Consider the following 24,874-nt stretch of genomic DNA (forward strand, 5'->3'; position numbering starts at 1 on the left):
TTGTGGGCAGTTTTAATTTTCCTCATCTTTCTGCCTGTTGCGACTTTTCCCACACCCACGATCCACAGCTGATCCAGGTCCTGGCTCCCATCAATTTCCCAAAAAAGGTTGGTTTCTCGCAAGTGGTTAGAAAACAAAAATCAATTCTTTCTCTTCCCCACACCGTCCTCCACTCATGCATGTCCCAGAAGATAGTTACTAATAATTACGGTATTTGTTAAGCACTTACTATGGGCCAGGCACTCTCCTAAGCGCTGAGATGGATATCAGCAAAGCAGGTTGAACACAGTCCCTGTCCCACATGGGACTCAGAGTCTCAATCCCCATTTTACAGATGAGGGAACTGAAGCACAGAGAAGCGAAGTGACTTGCTGGCGGAGCCGGGATGAGAACCCATAAATGCTGCCAGTGAGATACAGACTCCCCAGAAGGGAAATCCAGATATAAAAAAATCTACCTATGAATCTGTGCTTCAGGCAGAGCAATAAGATTTTAAACCAGATGGGAGAGTGGGTGGTAGAAAAGACAGAGCTTTGACCGACAAACCCTTCCCCTCCCAGAGTATTCATACTCTGCCCGGTCGGTCATAAACATCTCCCAAACCAACTAGAAAGCCTTAACAAATCTCTACCGGGCCAATCATTTACACCTGGATCTAGTCCTCCCCTCCGAAAGGGTGACTTGTTTGGTTCTGCTGGCCAAGGAGGCTAGGAAAGTTACTCATTAGCAAACTAGAGAAATGACGGCATGTGGCAGTTGGGTATAATCCATGTGAGAGATTCCTTCTCAGTGGCCCCCCAGGGTGGTAAATCCAGAGTTCAGGGGTTGGGAGGAGTGAGCAAATTTGCTCCAAATTTACAGTAATGCCAACATCTGTTCCCCATCAATACAGGTCTGGCCTACAACAGCCCCAGGCACGGAGTCCTGGAGCTGGAAAAGGCAGAGGGGAGGTGGGATTTTGCCCTAATGTGGAAAACATCACAACACCCCTGATCAAACACATATTCAACTAGGCGATTCCGAGTTTAACAATTACCCTGACCTTTTTTTCTTTCTTTTTTCGGTATTTGTTAAGCGCTTACTATGCGCCAGGCACTCTTCTAAGCGTGGGGTAGATACAAGGTTGGACACAGTCCATGTCCCACATGGGGCTTACACTCTTAATCCCCATTACAGATGAGGTAACTAAAGCACAGAAGTGAAGTGACTTGCCCAAAGTCACACAGCAGACAAGTGACAAAGCCAGGATTAGAACCCAGGTCCTCCTGACTCCCACGGGTGTGCTCTGGGCCACGCTGCTTCTCCTCACGCTGATATCCTCCCCGAGGCCCCTCAAAAATTCCCAGAGTGATTGTTGGCTACTCACCCAGGAACGGGGCGGGGGTAATGTCTTCGCAGGACAACGTCTCTAGCCCGAAGCTCCGGTGGTTATTGCGGAGAGGCATCGCCCCGACTTTAGGTTGTCAAATCTCGGGTAAATTTCTTCCCTGAAATAGAAAAGGCCATTTTATACCTAGTAATCCTCCCAACAGATGTAAAACGAGCAAGAGCATCTTGGCCGTCTTCAGGACCCTGTTTCGATTCACCCCTGACTTCATAAAATCTGTGATGGGCTCGCCCACAAGCCCGGAATTTGCTGTATTCATTCATTCAATTGTATTTACTGAGCGCTTACTGTGTGCAGAGCACTATTCTAAGCGCTTGGGAGAGTATGATACTACAATAAACAGACACTTCTTGCCCACAACGAGCTTACAGTCTGGAAGGGGGGCCTTTCTCTACCCTCACTCCCCACAGACACAAGGAAGATGAGTGCTTTTTGCACACCCACTCAAACTTTCTTGGTTCTGGGTGAGAACTCACTATTACAAGTGGCAGCCTGGCCTAGTGACAGGACCGCAGGTTTGGGAGTCAAGAGAACTGGGTTCTAGCCCTGGTTCTGCCACTTTTTTTTATTTTAATAGCATTGATCAATCCATCGTATTTATCGAGCGCTTACTGTGTGCAGAGCACTGGACTAAGCGCTTGGGAAGTACAAGTCAACAACAAGCACTGTTTAAAGTGCTGGGGGAGATACAAGCTGAGCAGGCTGGATAAGGTCCCACATAAGGCTCACAGTCCAAGTAGGAGGACAGCTACCCATTCTACAGCTGTGGATACTGAGGAACGGAGAAGTTAAGTGACTTGCCCGAAGGCGGCAAGTAAATGGTGGAGCTGGGGTTAGAGCCCAGGTCCCGGGTCTATGCTTTACCTACTAGGCCACACTGTTTCCCAGGACTTCTCTGCTGTGTGAACTTGGGCGAGTCACAACTTCTCTGAGTCTCCATTCCTTCACCTGAAAAATACAGTTTGAAAAATACATGAGGCTCACGCTCTAAATCCCCATTTCATATACTAGGTAACTTGAGGCCCGGAGACATTAGGTGATTTTGCCCAAGGTCGTACAGCACGCCGTGGCGGAGCCGGGAATAGAGCCTTATTGAAGGGACATCTCCTCCAGGAGGTCTTCCCGGACTAAGCCCCCCTCTTTCCTCTTCTCCCACTCTCTTCTATGTCACCTTTGTTCTTCCCTCTCTCCCAGCCCCACGTCACCTGCGTACAGATCTGTCATTTATTTATTTGTACTGATGCTTGTCTCCCCCTTCCAGACTGCAAAGCTCTTTGTGGGCAGGGAATGTGTCTATTATTGTATTGTACTCTCCCAAGCGCTTAGCTCAGTGTTGTGCACGCAGTAAGTGCTCAGTACAACAATGAATGACTGGTGGTGGAGGGGGGCACTCAAAGTCCTGGGACGCCAGGCTAAGGTGATTGCTCCCCACTTTTGGGGGTCTGAGCCTATCCAGAGGTGGCACGCTCTCCCTCAGTTTATCCACCCTAAATTCAGGACTCTGCCTGTCAATCACAAGGAAGGGAGACTCTCCCTTCCTCCCTCTCTCCCCTGCCCCCCCTTTCTCTCTCATCGTTTCTTCCCCACTCCCCAATCGCCCTTTTTTCCCTTCTTTTTCTGAATAAAGAAAGGCTCTCCTGAAGGCAGACTGTCCTAAAACAGGCCATCCACTGCCCATCAGCCTTGACTACGCGTGTCTTCCTAAGATGCTGTCATACCCACAGGAGTAAAGAAGTGATTCTCGCTTTTTCAGAACAAACAGAAGTCAGGTCTTTCACTTCTCTGTGCCTCAGTATCCTCCTCTGTAAAATGGGGATTCAATACCTATTTTCCCTCCCGAGAACCCCATGTGGGACGGGGACTGTATCCAACCTGATGATCTTGTACCTACTCAGTGCCTGGCACAAAGTAAGCACGTAAGTACCACAATTCCAGAGCTCCCGGGGCTGTACATGCCAGAGCTCCAGCTTTCCCCTTAATAATAATAATAATAATGATGGCATTTGTTAAGCGCTTACTATGTGCTAAGCACTGTTCTAAGTACTGGGGGGGATACAAGGTGATCATGTTGTCCCACGTGGGGCTCAAAGTCGTAATCCCCATTTTACAGATGAGGGAACTGAGGCCCAGGGAAGTTAAGTGACTTGCCCAAAGTCACACAGCTGACAACTGGCGGAGCCGGGATTTGAACCCGTGACCTCTGACTCCAAAGCACAGGCTCTTTCCACTGAGCCACGCTGCTTCTACTTGGCTCCTGGACCCTCCATTCACTTCCATCTGGATTCTGGAACGACTTCTCCCTCCCAACCCCCGAATCGCGCCCAACGCTAGGCTAACCTGAAGCGAGGCCTTGGCCTTTGTGTCCGTGGGCTGCAGAGGCAGGATCCTGAGGGAACAGGAAGAGGGAGTGGGAAGCCACTTCTGACTCCTCCTGGTTCTCAAAGGGGAGTGGGATTTGGTTTCCGTCTTCGAAACACGACACGGGACCAAACGCTCCTGTTGGAGAGAAAGCCAAGCTGCAGGGAGTCCCCCAAAGTAGCAGCTGCAACAGCATCAGCAACAACAACAACAGCATCAGCAATTACAACAACAGTAGCAACCGCCACCACAGCGGCCTGGATCTTTCCCCTGGACATTGGAGCAAACGGGGAGGGTTGCAGGGAGGAAACCAGGCTTCTGACTGACAGAAGAACACCTAGAAACAAATGTCTAATGGATCGAGCCGTCCGGCTGACCTGACCCCGAATAGGCGCATTTGTGAAAGAAACCACCTACCCCTCCTTACCCAAAGGAAGCAGACGGAAGCCCGCTTGGCTGTACGTCCACGGTAAAAATCCCGCACCGACGTTTCCCAGGGAGAACTAAAGTTGCCCGATCCACGAGAAGCCTTTACCTCAGCTTCTCTCCTGCTACCCGGGGCCCGACTTGGGTCTCCCCTCCCAATTCTACTGCACTCAAACCAAGCGGGCAACGCAGCCTACAATCTGCCATTTCCACCCTCGTTTCCCTCTCTCTCTTCGCAGAAATTCCCAGAATCTTCCACCGGCTCCCACGGCGGACGGACCCCAAATAACAGCCCGCTGCCTCTGGGAGTTAAGCTGGAAATCTGCTGTCGGCAAAGACGGCAGCGGGCCCCTTTGTCCCGCTAGGATCTGTGAGGATACTGTGAGGCATTTGCTAAGCACTTACTACGCGCCAAGCACTGGGGTAGATACAAGATAACATGACAGACACAGTCCCTTCTCCCTCATGGGACTCAATCAATCAATCAATGGCATTTATCGAGCACTGCACTAAGCATTTGGGAGAGTACAATACCACAGAGTTGACAGATGTGTTCCCAGCCCACAAGGAGCATATAGTCTAAAGGACGTCGCTTGATGACGATGGCATTTATTAAGCGCTTGCTATGTGCAAAGCACTGGAGAGGTTACAAGGTGATCAGGTTGTCCCACATGGGGCTCACAATCTTAATCCCCATTTTACAGATGAGGTAACTGAGGCACAGAGAAGTTAAATGACTTGCCCAAAGGTTGACAGGCCCCCGAATTGCACATCTCCTGAAGCTCGCTCCTCCCAGAAGCCTTCCGGCTTGCAGCCTCCGGTGGAGCGGCAGCCTGAGGAAATAGTCTCGAGCGAAAGAATTTCACCCCGATTTGTTGTGGGTTTTTATTATTATTATTATTATTATTATCATCACTTCCAGGTTCATTTTACAGTAAGATGCAGCCCGTGGCTGGCCGGGTACAAAAGTGGAGAATGGCTTATCGGTGATTCCGTATTAAAAGGACGCAGAATCGCTGAGCGGAGCCAGCTGGCCTCAATGGGCTCGGGCTCCGTCGAGGAGAGAGAGACTGGATGAGGGAAGCGGCTCCCGGAGAAGCCGGAAACGGGGGGCCGCTCCAGGCGGAGACGGGTTCGGGGGAAGAGGCCTGGCGGGGGTCCGTATCGCCACGACTGATGCGCTCCTCCCTCGGAGCCCACCTACTCACGGCGGGGTCGGCTCTTTCGAATGACTGCGGCGTCCTCCTGGGGCCCCGGTTGTCCGGAGGCCTCTGGGGCTCAGGAGCAGCACCCCTGATGAGTCCGCTTGGCCGGCTTGTAGGGGGTGATCTCGACCGTCTGGGGGGCCCCCTGGGCCCTCCGCTGCAGGATGAGCGGCACCACCATGTCAAACAACGTCTCGAACAGGTGGTCCACGTTGTAGCCGGTCTTGGCGCTCGTCTCAAAGCACATGGCCTCCGCCGCGGGCACGTCCTTCTCATCCAGCATCTTGTATCTGATGATCCGCTTGTAGAGGGCCACGGCGTCCTCGCGGCAGGCCTGCCTCGGGGTCCCGGCCTGGCCGGACAGGTCCACCTTGTTCCCCACCAGGGCGAAGAGGCAGTCGGCGCTGGCCGAGTCCGTCAGGGCCAGGAAGCGCTCCTCCAGCTCCACCAGGCTCTGCCGGTGGTTCACGTCGTACGTCAGGATGACGACGGAGGCCCCCCGGCAGTACATGGACCCCAGCCCGTGGAACTGCTCCCGGCCTGCGGAGAGAAACGGGGGCGGGGGGGTCAGCCGGCCCACCCGCCCTACGCCCCCGCCCAGCAGGAGCGAGGAGATGCCCCAACACACCCCCGGATGACCAAGCTCCCCTTGCCTACGGCATCCGGAGAAGACGGGCCGCTCCGGCGCGAGGCGCGACGGGTCTGACGGCGGAGCTCTGTGAGAAGCCTGCGGATCAAAGTCTCCGCCGCCTCCACCGCGAGGTTCCCAACAGCGCGAGACCTCCCCCTCCATCCACGGAAAAACGCCGGGCTCGTTTCTGCCGCTTTAGCCCGGTTCCTGCCATCCATCGATCGATCGACGGGATGTATTGAGCGCTTACTGTGTACCCAGCACTGTTCTGAATGCTTGGAGAAGGTGCTAGTCAAGAGAAATTAGCAGACACGTTCTCTGCCGTCTTGGACTACTGTTGCCCATAGGCAGTCGGATGTTTTCGTTTCCTCTTTCTGGGAAAGGCTGAAGTGGCCGAGGGGGAGGAGGAGAAGACGGAGGAAGAGAAGGAGGAGGATGAAGAGTGGGGGGAATGGTCATGGACAAGGTATCCTTGATGATCCTTGATGGCTCAAGCCCATTATTCCTGAATAATTCAGAGTCAAAAGCCCTAAAGAGTGGGCTCTCTGTGGCGGGGGGGTGTTTGGGATCGGAATCAAAGAGCCCCTCAAACCATTAGACCCTCAGTGAGGGGCAAATCAGGACTCCCACTCCCTCTGCAACAATGCAATGTGGGGTGGATGAAGGGTGACCACCTCCTCCCAACAATCTGGGAATTCCCACCTGTCCTGCAAAGGCACCTCTGATCCGGGGTTCTACCCACCGGCTGCTGGAAACAGCACTAAATTCGCATTTCAGGGGGCATCCGCTCTCTTCCCACCTGCAAGCTGGATCGGGTTTTTCAAGCACAGATTCCAAGGTTTTCCTCCATTAAAAAATAACAAGTTGCCCAGAAGATTACCAGCTGACCACATGATTAAAAAAAAAACAACAAACCGCATTCTCAGACTGCTGGGAGAGATTAAAATACTCTTCTTCCTCATTCAGTAGCAACTCTGAATATAGGCACAGGCCTCAAAGTCATTCTGAAAGTCAAAACAGCCTAAAAAAAAAAAATGAGACATCAAAATAGCCGGGATGCCACTAACCAACTCCACTTCTAGGAACCACCAGCTAAACACTTGGTCTCCTCCCTTGTTAGTTGGTTGCTGTTTCACTTTCCTTGAAACCAAGACTGGAGAAAAACAACCTTTCCCCAGTTCCCCACTGACCATTTCCTGCCCATGACCACAAAATTTCTAACCCATCTTAAAGGGCCTCATTGTAGTTTCTGCTGCGATCCCTCTCTGCCGGGAGAGGCTACCTAAGGGGGATGACTTAAACACTTGGAAAATCGCCAGCTCTGGCAGAAAAATGATGAATTTGTCTCCTCCGTCACAACCGACCGGGCACGTAGCTCGGGGAGAGGAGCCCCATTAATCCCCCGACGAGCTGGGGATCATAAGGTCTTTCCAGCCGCTGCAAGAGACATCAGCTCTTAGACACGTGATATCATAAGGAAGTGACTGAAGGGCGAAAAGCCACATGAGTATTGCACAGTATGAAGCCTGGTGAGTTCCCACTACGTAGCTTTTATGCAGGCTAAAGGGAAGGCCAAACTATTTCTGTCTGCGAGAGTTTCTTCCCTGGATGGGAGAAGCAAGAAAGGACCAAGAGATACAGAGATCGAGCCTGGGAGACTCAGTGTTCTCCTCCAGTGGAGAGGTTAATAACTCCGCTGAGTGAGGAGGTATTCCCATGGGATTAGCACTATGAGGGTAAAGTTAATGCTAAAGTTAGCTTCACCCCTCCCAAATGTGGGAGAACCAGGTGGGGAATGTGGGAGGGGGACAGGGGGCTGTAAATGGAGTCACAATTAGCAGTACAGTGGCCTTTCCGAAGGCCAGGGACTCATCCCGTCCAGAGACTCATCCCACTGTTGATAATGGTATTTTTTTAAGTGCTTATTACTACTACTAATAATAATGTTGGTATTTGTTAAGCGCTTACTATACGCCAAGCGCTGGGGTAGACACAAGGCAATCAGGTTGTCCCACGTGGGGCTCACAGTCTTCATCCCCAGTTTACAGATGAGGGAACTGAGGCCCAGAGAAGTGAAGTGATTTGCCCAAAGTCACACAGCAGACAAGTGGCGGAGCCGGGATTTGAACCCACGACCTCTGACTCCAAAGCCCGGGCTCTTTCCAAGGAGCCCCGCTGCAGGACTGAAGCTCCCACTGGTATTTCATGATGGAACAACCAGTTCATTTCCTGTTCGACCCTTCATCGCTGCAGCGATGGTGCCCTGCCATGGGAGAGGTTTAATGATGTGAAACTTTCAGGAACAATACTAACTGCACTTCTATGAACGATAGGAAACCTTCCCTTTTTTTTGAGCACTCACAATTGCACAATTGGAAAGCTGTGGAAATACCCATTTCCGCATCAAAAAGGCACCATCAGGTTGAGATATTCAATAGTTCTTAAGTTCCCAGAAAGATCATTATGAAATTGGGCCCAGCCTAAAGGACACAGTAAAACTTCTATGGCATAAAACTCAGTTATACCGTAACACAAGCTATTACTCTTGACAATTACTCCTTAGTCTCCTATGGGAAAGGGACTGTTTCTGATCTGATTTGCTCGTGACCTAGTGGAAAGTGCTTAGGCCTAATCCCAGCTCTGCCAATTGCTAGCTGTGTGACCTTAGGCAAGTCACTTAACTTCTCTGTGCCTCAGTGTCCTCAACCGTAAAATGGGGATTCAATACCTGTTGAATATCAAATCATTCAATCGCATCTGAGTGCTTATTGTGTGCAAAGCACTGTACTAAGCGCTTGGGAGAGTACAACATAACAGACACATTCGCAGTTCATGGTCTAGAGGAGCGCACACCAAATGCCCAAAGGTCACAGACCCAAGTGCAAGAATCAGCTGCCTATTGAGGCTATAATAGAATATATAATGAACGAAAGAATAAATGATATAGTGACAAGAACGGGAGACCAACAGACACATTTGCAGTTCACGGTCTAGAGGAGCGCACACCAAATGCCCAAAGGTCACAGATCCAAGTGCAAGAATCAGCTGCCTACTGAGCCTATAATAGAATATATCAATCAATCAATCAATCAATCAATCGTATTTATTGAGCGCTTACCATGTGCAGAGCACTGCACTAAGCGCTTGGGAAGTACAAATTGGCATCACATAGAGACAGTCCCTACCCGACAGTGGGCTCACAGTCTAAAAGGGGGAGACAGAGAACAGAACCAAACAAACCAACAAAATAAAATAAGTAGGATAGAAATGTACAAGTAAAATAAATAAATAAATAAATAAACAGAGTAATAAATATGTACAACCATATATACATATATACAGGTGCTGTGGGGAGGGGAATATAGATGATAATATAGATAATAGAATATATAATGAACGAAAGAATAAATGATATAGTGACAAGAACGGGAGACCAACAGACACATTTGCAGTTCACGGTCTAGAGGAGCGCACACCAAATGCCCAAAGGTCACAGATCGAAGTGCAAGAATCAGCTGCCTATTGAGGCTATAATAGAATATATAATGAACGAAAGAATAAATGATATAGTGACAAGAACGGGAGACCCAGAAGAGAAATCTTTAGTGGCTTCCTAGTCAGGGACCAGATTATCTGGCTCAGGGTGTCCGAAGAAAATTCCCAAATTCTGCCGTCGTCTTCCAGCCAAAGCGCATAATAACAATGGTATTTTAAACTTAAGTGCTTACTGTGTGCAAAGCACTGTACTAAGCGCTTGGAGAGTACAATATAACAACAGACACATTTGCAGTTCACGGTCTAGAGGAGTGCACATCAAATGCCCAAAGGTCACAGATCCAAGTGCAAGAATCAGCTGCCTACTGAGGCTATAATAGAATATATAATGAACGAAAGAATAAATGATATAGTGACAAGAACGGGAGACCCAGAAGAGAAATCTTCAGTGGCTTCCTAGTCAGGGACCAGATTATCTGGCTCAGGGTGTCCGAAGAAAATTCCCAAATTCTGCCGTCGTCTTCCAGCCAAAGCATATAATAATGACGGTACTTTAAACTTAAGTGCTTACTATGTGTCAGACAGTGTTCTAAGCGCTGGGGTAGATACAAGCTAATCAGCTTGGACACAGTCCCTGTCCCACAAAATAATAATAATAATAATAATAATAATGATAATAATAATGGTATCTGTTAAGTGCTTCCTATGTGCCGAGTACTGTTCTAAGCGCTGGGGTAGATACACGGTAATCAGGTTGTCCCACGTGGGGCTCACAGTCTTAATTCCCATTTTACAGATGATGTAACTGAGGCACATAGAAGTCAAGTGACTTGCCCAAAATCACACAGCTGATCAGTGGCGGAGCCGGCACTAGAACCCACGACCACTGACACCCAAGCCCAGGCTCTTTCCACTAAGCCACGCTGCTCACCGTCTAAATCCCCACTTTACAGACGAGGGAGCGGAGGCCCAGAGAAGTGTAAGACTGTAGGCTCGTCTCTAGCCCACTGTGGGCATGGAATGTGTCTGTTATTTGTACTCTTCCAAGCGCTTAGTACAGTGCTCTGCACACAGTAAATACGACTGACTGACAGGTGAAGGACTTGCCCTAGGTGACAAAGCAGACAAGTGGAGGTGGCAGGATCAGAACCCAGGTCCTTCTGACTCCTGGGCCCCTAACCCTATTCACTAGGCCAGGCTGCTTCTCGATCGATCGATCGATCAATCGATTGGTATCTGCTCTCACACTGCCCAAACCCCAGCTCACCCTCTTTGTTCCTCCCGAGATATTCTTGTTGCTGTTTATTTTGTTAATATGTTTGGTTTTGTTCTCTGTCTCCCCCTTCTCCACTGTTGGGTAGGGACCGTCTCTATATGTTGCCAACTTGAACTTCCCAAGCGCTTAGTACGGTGCTCTGCACACAGTAAGCGCTCAATAAATACGATTGACTGATTGACTTACTCGACTCCCTTCTTTTAATCCCTTGTCCATGCCCTTTCCCACCCTCTGAACACCCTCCGCTTCAAACCTGCCAGGTGACAAGCCTCAATCTTCAAATCCCTCCAGCAAGCCCACTGCCTACAGGAAGTCTTCCCTGATTACCTTCAATGTCCCCCTCAACCGATTATCCATTCTTAAGCACTTAGGGGAAGCAAAACAGCAGGTCCTGTAGGATGAGCTTTTTCTATTTTTTTTTTTTTATGAATCAGGACATCACAAACAAAAGTTATGTACCTACCATAGGAAAAAATCATTTTGGAGCCCCTTTCTTAACTCCCTTAACAACAAAACTTCTGCCATTTGTTTCACGGCCCAGTATTTCTTCACCACAACTACTGACGCCCGGACTGGAATGCCACAGCTCTGCAGTGTGTGCACACACAGGTTCAGAAAATTATTCATTTCCTCACTTTCGCAAGAGTGTCAAAGGGTAAGGGTGAATACTACTCATTTCCTAATTTTTGCAAGAGTGTCAAAGGGTAAGGGTGAACACTATTCATTTCCTAATTTTTGCAAGAGTGTCAAAGGGTAAGGGTGAACACGATTCATTTCCTAAGTTTTGCAAGAGTGTCAAAGGGTAAAGGTGAAATTTCCAACCTCACCACGAGAAAGACTAATATAGTTATCGCTAGCCCCAATCTTTCCCCACTGCTTTCAACCTTTCGGATTATCCTGCCAGTTCTGCACCATGAAATTTTAATTTTATGCCAGACAATACCGGGAATGAAAAATTCCAACGGGGGAAAATAGTCCTTCGGCCAAACCACATAAGGCGATACTGTATTAGGAGATCGCTGGAGGGGATAACAGCAGCTGGAGTGAGCTGGAATTTTGAACAACCTGCATTTTACTTGTTTTTCCGGTCTGTGCCTTACAAAAGAGTGGGGTGAACCATGAAATTGCCTTCTGAAGTGCCCTAAAAATCATTCCGTTATCACTTAAAAAACATACTTGACCTTGATTAGCCATTTTGCCCGAATCAACCCCTACACAGATGGTTCAAAAACAATTTTTCCCACTATATAGAACTTCTGGGGTGTCTTATACAGGGTGGAGGAGAGAGGGAGAAGGATCTGAAATGCAACCAATGTTGCAATGTTTGGTTATCTTTTCAATCTATTTGACTACAATGTTGCTACCATACCTCAGGACAGAGTTCAAGTTAGTTTCCATTCTTCCAATTCACAATCACCAGCAAGATCTGATTCCAGAGGCGGCTTTATTTTGGGGCCCAAAACACCCAGGAGATTACAACACCCTTTAAATAGTCAGCTCCTTGTGGGCAGGGAACCGTGTCTGTCTACCAACTGGATTGTGGCGAATTCTCCCAGTCAGTGGGATTTATTGAGCGCTTACTACGTGCAGAGCACTGTACTAAGTGCTCGGGAGAGCACAACAGAAGTAGCAGATGAGGCTCCTGCCCATCCCAATGTGCTTAGTACAGTGCTCTGCACACAGTAATAATAATAATAGTGGGATTTATTGAGCACTTACTACGTGCAGAGCACTGTACTAAGTGCTCGGGAGAGCACAACAGAAGTAGCAGGTGAGGCTCCTGCCCATCCCAATGTGCTTAGTACAGTGCTCTGCACACAGTAATAATAATAATAATGGCATTTATTAAGTGCTTACTATGTGCAAAGCACTGAGGAGGATACAAGGTGATCAGGTTGTCCCCCGTGGGGCTCACAGTCTTAACTCCCATTTTACAGATGAGGGAACTGAGGCCCAGAGGAGTGAAGTGACTTGCCCAAAGTCACGCTGGGATTTGAACCCAGTACTTGCTCAATGATGGGGGTGGGCAGGTTCTCAGTGTCCCCAACCTCCAGTTACCCCCTCAAGCCTTTAAGGTAAAGAGAACGGCCCAGGCAACAAAATAATGACAACAGCTCCGTGCCGAACTGCTTGTATCAGCTCACGGTACGTGATATCACCAGAATGAGAATATTTGTTGTGCACTTATGTGACAGGCACTGTACCAAGCGCTTAGTACAGTGCTCTGCACACAGTAAGCGCTCAATAAATACGACTGCATGAACTGAGCACTGGGATAAATATAAGATAATCAGGTTGGACACAGTCCCTTGTCCCTCAACAGGCTGAGTAGGAGGCAGAAATGCTTTTGGTTTTTTGTGGTTTTTTTACAAATGAGGGAACTGAGGCACAGAGAAGTTGCCCAAGGTCACCCAGCAGACAAGTGGCAGAGCTGGGAGCAGAACCCAGACCCTCGGACTCTCAGGCCTGTGTTCTTTCCATCAGCTTACCTTGCTTCCCAAGGCTGCCCAGATACTAATAATAATAATAACAATAATGGTTGTTGTTACACACTTCCTACGTGCCCCAAGCACTGTATGAAGCTCTAGGGTAGATACAGATAATAATGACGGCATTTATTAAGCGCTTACTATGTGCAAAGCACTGTTCTATGCAGAGAAGCAGCGTGGCTCAGTGGAAAGAGCCCGGGCTTTGGAGTCAGAGGTCATGGGTTCAAATCCCGACTCCCCCACTTGTCAGCTGTGTGACTTGGGGCAAGTCACTTCACTCCTCTGGGCCTCAGTTCCCTCATCCGCAAAACGGGGTTGAAGACTGTGAGCCCCCCGTGGGGCAACCTGATCACCTTGCAACCTCCCCGGCGCTTAGAACAGTGCTTTGCACATAGTAAGCGCTTAATAAATGCCATCATTATTATTATTATTATTATTACTACAGTATGGGCAGATTGGACAGAGTCCTTGCTCTCCAGAGGCTCACGGTCTAAGAGGAAGGGAGAACGGGTATTTAATCCCCTATTTTACAGACGAGGTAAATATTTTACAGATGAGGTTTTAGACTGTGAGCCCACTGTTGGGCAGGGACTGTCTCTATATGTTGCCAATTTGTACTTCCCAAGCGCTTAGTACAGTGCTCTGCACACAGTAAGCGCTCAATAAAAACGATTGATGATGAGGAGGCACAGAGAAGTGAAGGGACAGGTGATCCGGCAAGTGGCAAAACCGAGATTAAAACTGTGGAGCCGGGCTCTTTCCCCTAGGCCATGCTCCTTCTCCAGTTGTGGAACCCGGGTCCTCTGACTCCTTCGGCAGGATGAACTAGAAACGGCGTGGCCTGTTCTATTTATTTTATTTTGTTAGTATGTTTGGTTTTGTTCTCTGTCTCCCCCTTTTAGACTGTGAGCCCACTGTTGGGTAGGGACTGTCTCTATGTGTTGCCAACTTGTACTTCCCAAGCGCTTAGTCCAGTGCTCTGCACACAGTAAGCGCTCAATAAATACGATTGATTGATTGATAGGGGAAAGAGCCCGGGGCTGGGAGTCGGAAGACCTGGGTTCCAATCCCGGCCTTGCCACTTGTCTGCTCTGTGACCCTGGGCTACTTACTTCACTTCTCTGGACCTGGGTTCCAATCCCGGCCTTGCCACTTGTCTGCTCTGTGACCCTGGGCTACTTACTTCCCTTCTCTGGCCACCCGGCTCCCCACCAGACTGTAAGCTCACTGTGGACAGGGAATGTGTGCCACATTCATTCAATCGTATTTATTGGGCGCTTCATGTGTGCAGAGCACTGTACTAAGCGCTTGGGAAGTACCAGTCGGCAACATATCGAGACGGTCCCTACCCAACAACGGGCTCACGTTATTTAGTATAGTGCTCAGCACATAGTAAACGCTCAATAAATATGATTAACTGGCTGTGCCTGTTACCTCAACTGATAAATGGGGCTTAAGGCTGGGAGCCTCATAAGGAATGGTCTTGTATCTGCCCCAGTGCTTAGCAGAGTGATTGGCACCCAATAGGTGCTTTGCAAACACCCCTAAAAACCAACAGAAAATCAAACCCCAAACTGGCAGCACCATGAAACCTTCTAAAGGAGATGGGAAATGCGCTGCCAGGGAGGGACTCTACCAAACAGCTAGAACCCGCTCTGCCCTTGGCCATTTCATTCATTCATTCATTCAATCGTATTTATTGAGCGCTTACTATGTGCGGAGCACTGGACTGGGCGCTTGGGAAGTACAAGATGGCAACATGTAGAGACGGTCCCTACCCAACAACATTTGCCACCCGAGCTCCACATTCTGCATTGCCTGCCTACTCCCTCTAATATCCAAGAGTTGGGAAATGAGGAACTTCCCTCCTCCTCCTCCTCTCAGTTCATCAACTCCCTGGCTGTGTTGCAATCTCATCTCTCCAACTACCAACCTCTTGTTCCCCTCCTCCTGCCCCCTCAGGGATAATGCTGGGGTTTGTTAAGGTCTTAAAATGGGCCCTGAGGTAGATATACGGTACATTGCACTCTCCTAAGCTGCTTCTTCTTCAATCGTATTTATTGAGCGCTTACTGTGTGCACAGCACCGTACTAAGTGCTTGGGAAGTACAAGTTGGCAACACACAGAGATGGTCCCTACCCAACAGTGGGCTCACAGTCTAGAAGGGGGAGACAGAGAACAAAGCAAAACATATTAACAAAATAAAATAAATAGAATAGACTTAGGAGACTTAGGAGAGTACAATATAAAAGAGTTGGTATTTAATACAACTCGTCATTCTCACAGCACCAAATTTTCTAGAATACCAAGATTTATTTTTGTTGTACAAATTATCAACTGTTTAAGGATGTGTCTTGCATAATACTCCACAGGGAACATATTTGGATTTTTTTTTTTTAATCAGAGACATGCACACAGGAATATTGTTCCTTAATTTGCACAGGGCAACATTCCATTCTAGGTACAATCAGCAGTTAACTAAAACCTGCTCTAAGTATTGTGCTTTGCAGATACTAAGGACTCAATAAATACGATTGAATGAATGAATAGATCAGCTCAAACAATCGACTGAATTTACTGAGTGCTTTCTGTGTACAGAGCAATCAATCAATCGTCTTTATTGAGCGCTTACTGTGTGCAGAACACTGCACTAAGCCCTTGGGAGACTACAAAATAACAATATAACCGAGTTGGTAGAGGCATTCCCAACCCACAACGAGCTTACAGTCTAGAGGGAGTCATTATTCAGTTATTTTTGTGTTGGGGGTCGAGAACCAAATAGGGTTCAGCTGAATGACTCACTGTTAGGGTAAGAAATGAAGAAAGGGCCTTCTCTCCCATAAACCTACGGCTGTGTAGCTCGCTCCCTAAATTCTAACCAAACACAAAAGTGGCAGCAGGGCTTAGAGGAAAATGCACTAGATTTCTTGCCCTGGCCCTCCTACGCGTCTGTGAGACCAAGGGCGAGTCGTTTAACTGCTCGGTGCCTCGGTTTCTTCATCTGTAAATTGGGAAGAAAATACCCATCTCCCTCTTTTGTAAGACTCGGGGCCTCGGGGAGGGAGAGGCCAGGAATTGTGTCTGACCCTGACTCTAAAGAGCATCATAAATACTACGATTATTTTCAGAAGTGGCATTTTGGGAGACGGGAGGCCCAGACACGCTCTCCCCCTCTGGACTGTAAGCTCGTTGTGGGCAGGGACTGTGTCCGTTACCTTGTTATATTGTCCTCTCTCTCTCTCTCTCTTCATGGTATTTGTAAAGTGCTTACTACGTGCCAGGCACTGTTCTAAGCGCTGAGGCAAATACAAAGTAATCAGGTTGGACACAGTCCCTGTCCCACATGGGGCTCTCAGTCTTAATCCCCACTTTACAGATGAAGTAACTGAGGCCCAGAGTAGTGAAGTGACTTGCCCAAGGTCCCACAGCAAATAAGTGCAAGGGCTGAGATTTGAACCCAGGTACTTTTGACTCCCAGGGCTGTGCTCTATCCACTAGGACATGATGCTTCTCTCTCCAACACTTATTAAGGTGCTCTGCACACAGTAAATGCTCAATAAATAGGATTGATTGATTGGCCTCTGACCCTTCCTAAATCGATCACTCCGTCCTCCTTAATGCAAAAGAGATTATCTTTCTTCCCCACCCTGTCTTTTGTGAGACAAAAGACATTTATTCCCCGATAGGCATGGCCGAAGTAGAGATATCTACATTTAAAACCGTTTGTTGGGCAAGAAATCCAGCAGCCTCAATTGTTTTCCCACCTCTCACCCCAAGTACTCTTGGCAAGATGCAAACAATACACGGAATGACAAAGGGAGGAGATTTTCTTCGGAAATTCTGGGAGGCAGTCAAAACGTTCAAGATTTATTTTCAGGTACCAACTCTGCTGGATTGTATTCTCCCAAGCGCTTAGCACAGGGCTCTGCACGCAGAAACTCTCAAATACCATTGATGATGATGAGGTAAATCCGATCACCCCTGCTAAAATGTTTGGTAACCCTGGGGAAGAAGGTGAGGCTGTGAACATAATCATAATAATAATGATGGCATTTATTAAGCGCTTACTATGTGCAAAGCACCGTTCTAAGCGCTGGGGAGGTTACAAGGTGATCAGGTTGTCCCACGGGAGGCTCAGTCTTCATCCCCATTTTACAGATGAGGTCACTGAGGCCCAGAGAAGTGAAGTGACTTGCCCAAAGTCACACAGCTGACAAGTGGCGGAGCCGGGATTTGAACCCTTGACCTCTGACTCCAAAGCCCGGGCTCTTTCCACTGAGCCACGCCGCTTCTCTACATGTCCAACAAGATTATTTTATTTTACTTGTACATATCTATTCTATTTATTTTATTTTGTCAGTATGTTTGGTTTTGTTCTCTGTCTCCCCCCTTTTAGCCTGTGAGCCCACTCTTGGGTAGGGACTGTCTCTATATGTTGCCAATTTGTACTTCCCAAGCGCTTAGTACAGTGCTCTGCACATAGTAAGCGCTCAATAAATACGATTGATGATGATAAAAAGCAGGCATCGAGATTGTAAGCAAATCTTCAACATTGCCATTTACTAAAAGAATGATGGCGAATACGCTTTTATAAAATCAAATGGGTAATCTTAGTCGTAGGAAGATCAATTTTGCAACTCAATCACGAATCACGGTAAACTGCAACTGCCGCATGTCAATATAAGGATCCACTGAAATATAACTAACTGAAGATTACTCCAATATCCGGCTATGTGAACGGTGAGAAAGAAACACCTAAAATGAAAGCTACATTCTTACAGAATGAAACAGAAAGACAAGTTCGAAGGTAAGAAAGAAAAAAGATTGGGGAGGGAGAATCACTTATTTATCCCTCTAGGATTGTGAAGGCCAAGAGTTTGGGCAAAGGACACAGGATCGGCCAACGCGGGAAAAAAACAAACTCCCAAAAATGGTATTTTAAACTTGAATTCTGGTCCCATTCCTTTTTGAGGCCAAATAATAATAATAATAACGATGGCATTTATTAAGCGCTTACGATGTGCAAAGCACTGTACTAAGCGCTGGGGAGGTTACAAGGTGATCAGGTTGTCCCATGGGGGGGCTCACAGTCTTCATCCCCATTTTACAGGTGCGGTAACTGAGGCCCAGAGAAGTGAAGTGACTTGCCCAAAGTCACACAGCTGACAATTGGTGGAACCGGGATTTGAACCCATGACCTCTGACTCCCAAGCCCTCGCTCTTTCCATTTAGCCATGCTGTATAATAATAATAATAATAATGGTGTTTTGCTAAGCGCTTACTATGTGCCCTAAGCACTGGGGAGGATACAAGGTAATCAGGTTGTCCCACGTGGGGCTCAGGGTCTCCACCCCCATTTTCCGGAGGAGGGAACTGAGGCACGGAGAAGGGAAATGACTTGACCAAGGTCACCCGGCAGACGAGCGGCGGAGTCGGAATTAGAACCCACGACCTTCTGACCCCCGGGTCGGGGCTACCCACTACGCTGCTTCCCCTGAAATTAACAGTTATATAATAACAAATATATAACAACAAATATAATCATTACGGTACTTCTACCGGATCCAACAAGACTGGCTCTTATCCACCCCAGGGTTTAGACCAGTGCTTGGCACATAGTAAGCGCTTAAAACGTAATAATAATGATGGTATCATGGTTTTAGGGTGGTATTATGATAGTAATATTATTATCATATAATGTATTATATTACATATTATATTATTATATATTAGTATATGTTATAATTATTATATTATGATTATATATAATAATATATTACATTATGTATAATAATAATACCACCATTATTACTTGTTAAGTGCTTAACATGTAACATGGCACTTGGCACATAGTAAGCATTTAACAAGTATCAATAATGATGGTACTTGTTAAGCGCTTACTACGTGCCAAGCACTGTCCTAAACGCCCCGGTGGATACGGGCCAATCGGGTTGGACACAGTCCCTTCCCACGTGGAGCTCACGGCCTTCAGCCCCATTTTCCAGAGGAGGGAACTGAGGCACGGAGAAGGGAAAAGACTCGCCCAAGGCCACCCAGCCCCCTTCAATCCATCAATCGTCTTTATTGAGCGCTTACTGTGGGCAGAGCACTGGACTAAGCGCTTGGGCAGTACAAGTTGGCAACACAGCCCGTTGTTGGGCAGGGATTGTCTCTATCTGTTGCCCATTTGTCCTTGCCAAGCGCTCAGTCCAGTGCTCTGCACAGATGAAGCGCTCAATAAATATGACTGAATAAATGAATAAAATGGGGATTGAGACTGGGAGCCCCACGTGGGCCAACTTCATCACCTTGTATTTAATAATAATATAATAATAATAATATTGGCATTTGTTAAGCACTTACTATGTGCAAAGCACTGTTCTAAGCGCTGGGGGGGGGTGTACAAAGTGAGCAGGTTGTCCCATGTGGGGTTTACAGTCTTAATCCCCATTTTACAGATGAGGTAACTGAGGCTCAGAGAAGTTAAGTGACTTGCCCAAGGTCACACAGCAGACATGTGGCGGAGCTAGGATTCGAACCCATGACCTCTGACTCCAAAGCCCGTGATCTTTCCACTGAGCCACGCTGCTTTCTCCCCCCTGGCGCTTAGAACAGTGCTCAGCACATAGTAAGCGCTTAATAAACACCATCATCATCATTATTATTATTATTATTAGAAGGGGGAGACAGACAACAAAACAAAACAAGTAAATACACATAACAAGTATAAGTAAAATAGCAAGTAATCTGACGGTTCTCACACCTGTCTACTAAATAAATTATGTATTAATGACGTGTCTATAGCTTTAATTCTATTTATTCTGAGAGTATTGACACCCGTCCATTTGTTTTGTTTTTTTTTGTTGTCTGTTTCCCCCTCCTAGACTGTGAGCCCGTTGTTGGGTAGGGGCCGTCTCTCTATACATAGTTACCGACTTGTCCTTCCCAAGCGCTTAGCACAGTGTTCTGCACACAGGAAGCGCTCAATACATACGACTGAATGAATGAATAAAATGGGGATTGAGACTGTGAGCCCCACGCGGGCCAACTTCATCACCTTGTATTTCTCCCCCGGCACTTAGAAGAGTGCTCGGCACATAGTAAGCGCTTAATAACCCCCACCATCATCATTATTATTAGTAGTAGTAGAAGGGGGAGACAGACAACAAAACAAAACAAGTAAATAAACATAACAAGCATAACAAGTAAAATAGCAATTAATCTGACGGTTCTTACACCTGTCTACTAAATAAATTATTTATTAATGACGTGTCTATAGCTCTAATTCCATTTATTCTGAGAGTATTGACACCCATCCACTTGTTTTGTTTTTTTTTTGTTGTCTGTTTCCCCCTCCTAGACTGTGAGCCCGTTGTTGGGTAGGGGCCGTCTCTCTATACATAGTTACCGACTTGTCCTTCTCAAGCGCTTAGTACAGTGCTCTGCACACAGGAAGCGCTCAATAAATGACAACGAATGAATAAAATGGGGATTGAGACTGTGAGCCCCACGGGGGGCAACTTGATCACCTTGTATTTCCCCCACGTGGGCCAACGATCACCTTGTATTCCCCCCCCCCCCCCCCGGCGCTTAGAACAGTGCTCAGCACATAGTAAGCGCTTAACAAACGCCATCATCATCATTATTATTATTATTAGAAGGGGTAGACAGAACAAAAAACAAGTAAATAAGCATAATAAGTATAACAAGTAAAATAACAATTAATTAATTAATCTTACGGTTTTGACACCTGTCTACTAAATACGTTAATTTATTTATTAATGACGTGTCTATAGCTCTAATTCTATTTATTCTGATGGTATTGACATAGAACAGTGCTTTGCACCTAGTAAGCGCTTAACAAATGCCATTATTATTATTATATTGACACCAGTCCACTTGTTTTGCCTTTTTGTTGTCTGTTTCCCCCTCCTAGACTGTGATCCTGCTGTTGGGTAGGGGCCGACTCTCTCTCTCTCTATAATTACCGACTTGTCCTTTCCAAGCGCTTAGTCCAGTGCTCTGCACACAGTAAGCGCTCAATAAATACAATTGAAGGAATGAATTGAATGAATGACCGTCTCTGTGTGTTGCCATCTTGGACTTCCCGAGCGTTTAGCCCAGTGCTCTGCACGCAGTAAGCGCTCAATAAATACGACTGAATGAATGACCGTCTCTGTGTGTCGCCAACTTGGACTTCCCCAGCGCTTAGTCCAGTGCTCTGCACACTGTGAGCGCTCAATAAATACGACTGAATGAATGAACTGAATGAATGACCGTCTCTGTGTGTTGCCATCTTGGACTTCCCGAGCGCTTAGTCCAGTGCTCTGCACGCAGTAAGCGCTCAATAAATACGACTGAATAAATGAATGACCGTCTCTGTGTGTTGCCAAGTTGGACTTCCCCAGCGCTTAGTCCAGTGCTCTGCGCACAGTAAGCGCTCAATAAACACGACTGAATGAATGACCGTCTCTGTGTGTCGCCAACTTGGACTTCCCCAGCGCTTAGTCCAGTGCTCTGCACGCAGTAAGCGCTCAATAAATACGATTGAATGAATGACCGTCTCTGTGTGTTACCAACTTGGACTTCCCGAGCGCTTAGTCCAGTGCTCTGCACGCAGTAAGCGCTCAATAAATACGACTGAATGAATGAACTGAATGATGTGCGCTCAATAAACACGGTTGAATGAACTGAATGAATTGAATGAATGACCGTCTCTGTGTGTTGCCAACTTGGGCTTCCCCAGCGCTTAGTCCAGTGCTCTGCGCACAGTAAGCGCTCAATAAGTACGACTGAATGAATGAACTGAATGATGTGCGCTCAATAAACACGGTTGAATGAATTGAATGAATTGAATGAATGACCGTCTCTGTGTGTTGCCAACTTGGGCTTCCCCAGCGCTTAGCCCAGTGCTCTGCGCGCAGTAAGCGCTCAATAAATACGACTGAATGAATGACCGTCTGTGTGTTGCCAACTTGGGCTTCCCCAGCGCTTAGTCCAGTGCTCTGCACGCAGTAAGCGCTCAATAAATACGACTGAATGAATGAACTGAATGATGTGCGCTCAATAAATACGGTTGAATGACTTGAATGAATGACCGTCTCTGTGTGTTGCCAACGTGGACTTCCCCAGCGCTTAGTCCAGTGCTCTGCGCACAGTGAGCGCTCAATAAATACGATTGAATGAATTGAATGAATGACCGTCTCTGTGTGTTGCCAACTTGTCAATCAATCAATCAATCATCAATCGTATTTATTGAGCGCTTACTGTGTGCAGAGCACTGTACTAAGCGCTTGGGAAGTACAAGCTGGCAACATATAGAGACAGTCCCTACCCAACAGTGGGCTCACAGTCTAGAAGGGGGAGACAGAGAACAAAACCAAACATACTAACAAAATAAAATAAATAGAATAGATGTATACAAATAAAATAGAGTAAAAAATATGTACAAACATATATACATATATACAGGTCCTTCCCGAGCGCTTAGTCCAGTGCTCTGCACACAGTAAGCGCTCAATAAATACGACTGAATGAATGAATTGAATGAATGACCGTCTCTGTGTGTTGCCAACTTGGACTTCCCGAGCGCTTAGCCCAGTGCTCTGCGCGCAGTGAGCGCTCAATAAATACGATTGAATGAATTGAATGTCTCTGTGTGTTGCCAACGTGGACTTCCCTAGCGCTCAGTACAGTGCTCTGCATACAAGCGCTCAATAAATACGACTGAATGAATGAACTGAATGAATGACCGTCTCTGTGTGCTGCCAACTTGGGCTTCCCCAGCGCTTAGTCCAGTGCTCTGTGCACGCAGTAGGCGCTCAATAAATACGACTGAATGAATGAATGACCGTCTCTGTGTGTTGCCAAGTTGGCCTTCCCGAGCGCTTAGTCCAGTGCTCTGCGCGCAGTAAGCGCTCAGTAAATACGACTGAATGAATGAACTGAATGAATGACCGTCTCTGTGTGTTGCCAACTTAGGCTTCCCGAGCGCTTAGCCCAGTGCTCTGCGCACAGTAAGCGCTCAATAAGTACGACTGAATGAATGAACTGAATGATGTGCGCTCAATAAACACGGTTGAATGAACTGAATGAATGACCGTCTCTGTGTGTTGCCAACTTAGGCTTCCCGAGCGCTTAGTCCAGTGCTCTGCACGCAGTAAGCGCTCAATAAATACGATTGAATGAATGAACTGAATGATGTGCGCTCAATAAACACGGTTGAATGAATTGAATGAATTGAATGAATGACCGTCTCTGTGTGTTGCCAACTTGGGCTTCCCCAGCGCTTAGTCCAGTGCTCTGCGCACAGTAAGCGCTCAGTAAGTACGACTGAATGAATGAACTGAATGATGTGCGCTCAATAAACACGGTTGAATGAACTGAATGAATTGAATGAATGACCGTCTCTGTGTGTTGCCAACTTGGGCTTCCCCAGCGCTTAGTCCAGTGCTCTGCGCGCAGTAAGCGCTCAATAAATACGACTGAATGAATGACCGTCTGTGTGTTGCCAACTTGGGCTTCCCCAGCGCTTAGTCCAGTGCTCTGCACGCAGTAAGCGCTCAATAAGTACGATTGAATGAATGAACTGAATGATGTGCGCTCAATAAACACGGTTGCATGTATTGAATGAATGACCGTCTCTATGTGTTGCCAACTTGGGCTTCCCCAGCGCTTAGTCCAGTGCTCTGCACGCAGTAAGCGCTCAATAAGTACGATTGAATGAATGAACTGAATGATGTGCGCTCAATAAACACGGTTGCATGTATTGAATGAATGACCGTCTCTATGTGTTGCCAACTTGGGCTTCCCCAGCGCTTAGTCCAGTGCTCTGCACGCAGTAAGCGCTCAATAAATACGACTGAATGAATGACCGTCTGTGTGTTGCCAACTTGGGCTTCCCCAGCGCTCAGTCCAGTGCTCTGCGCACGCAGTAGGCGCTCAATAAATACGACTGAATGAATGAATGAATGGACTGACTGGACTGTACCGGACCGACTGCGGAGGTCTGACCTGCGGTGTCCCAGAGGGCGATGTTGTAGGAGCGCCAGGGCTTGAGGTAGAAGGCGCCGCCCACGGTGCTGACGGGGTCGGGGCAGCGGCGCTCCATGTAGCGCTGCAGCAGCGACGTCTTGCCCACGTTCACGTGGCCCAGCAGCACCATCTTCACGTCCGGGCGGCGCATCGCCCGAGCGGGGACGGGCACCGACACCACGGGACGGCGCCGACGCGACACACCACGGCCGCACTCCCCCGCGCTCTGCGCGACGCCGGGCACGGTCCCCGTGCGCACGCCCCGGAGCTCCGCCCCCTTCGCGGCCCCGCCCAATCGCGCTCCGTCCTATGCCTTAGCCCCGCCCCCTCAGCGGCCCCGCCCAATCGCGCCCCGTCCTGCTAAGCCTTAGCCCCGCCTTTCGCCCTTAGCTCCGCCCCAACGCGGCCCCGCCCAATCACGCTCCGTACCACTAAGCCCCGCCTCTCACCCTTAGCTCCGCCCCTTCGCGGCCCCGCCCAATCGCGCTCCGTCCTACGTCTTAGCCCCGCCCCCTCAGCGGCCCCGCCCAATCGCGCCCCGTCCTGCTAAGCCTTTCGCCCTTAGCTCCGCCC

At 47.9% G+C, this 24,874-nt stretch overlaps 1 protein-coding gene across 1 annotated transcript; it reads right to left on the reverse strand.

The window, feature by feature from the left end:
• Positions 1-4,885: 4,885 nt before the first annotated feature.
• On the reverse strand, positions 4,886-24,497 carry RAB20 (RAB20, member RAS oncogene family). The gene is made up of 2 exons (XM_038762184.1): positions 24,281-24,497; positions 4,886-5,916 (listed from the first exon to the last, which is right to left on the reverse strand). The coding sequence occupies exons 1-2, from the start codon at positions 24,450-24,452 to the stop codon at positions 5,450-5,452; spliced, it is 639 nt and encodes a 212-aa protein (XP_038618112.1). The 5' UTR covers positions 24,453-24,497; the 3' UTR covers positions 4,886-5,449.
• Between the last annotated feature and the right edge of the window lie 377 nt (positions 24,498-24,874).

The sequence above is a fragment of the Tachyglossus aculeatus genome, chromosome 20 (genome assembly GCF_015852505.1).
Source record: "Tachyglossus aculeatus isolate mTacAcu1 chromosome 20, mTacAcu1.pri, whole genome shotgun sequence".
NCBI lineage: Eukaryota > Metazoa > Chordata > Mammalia > Monotremata > Tachyglossidae > Tachyglossus > Tachyglossus aculeatus.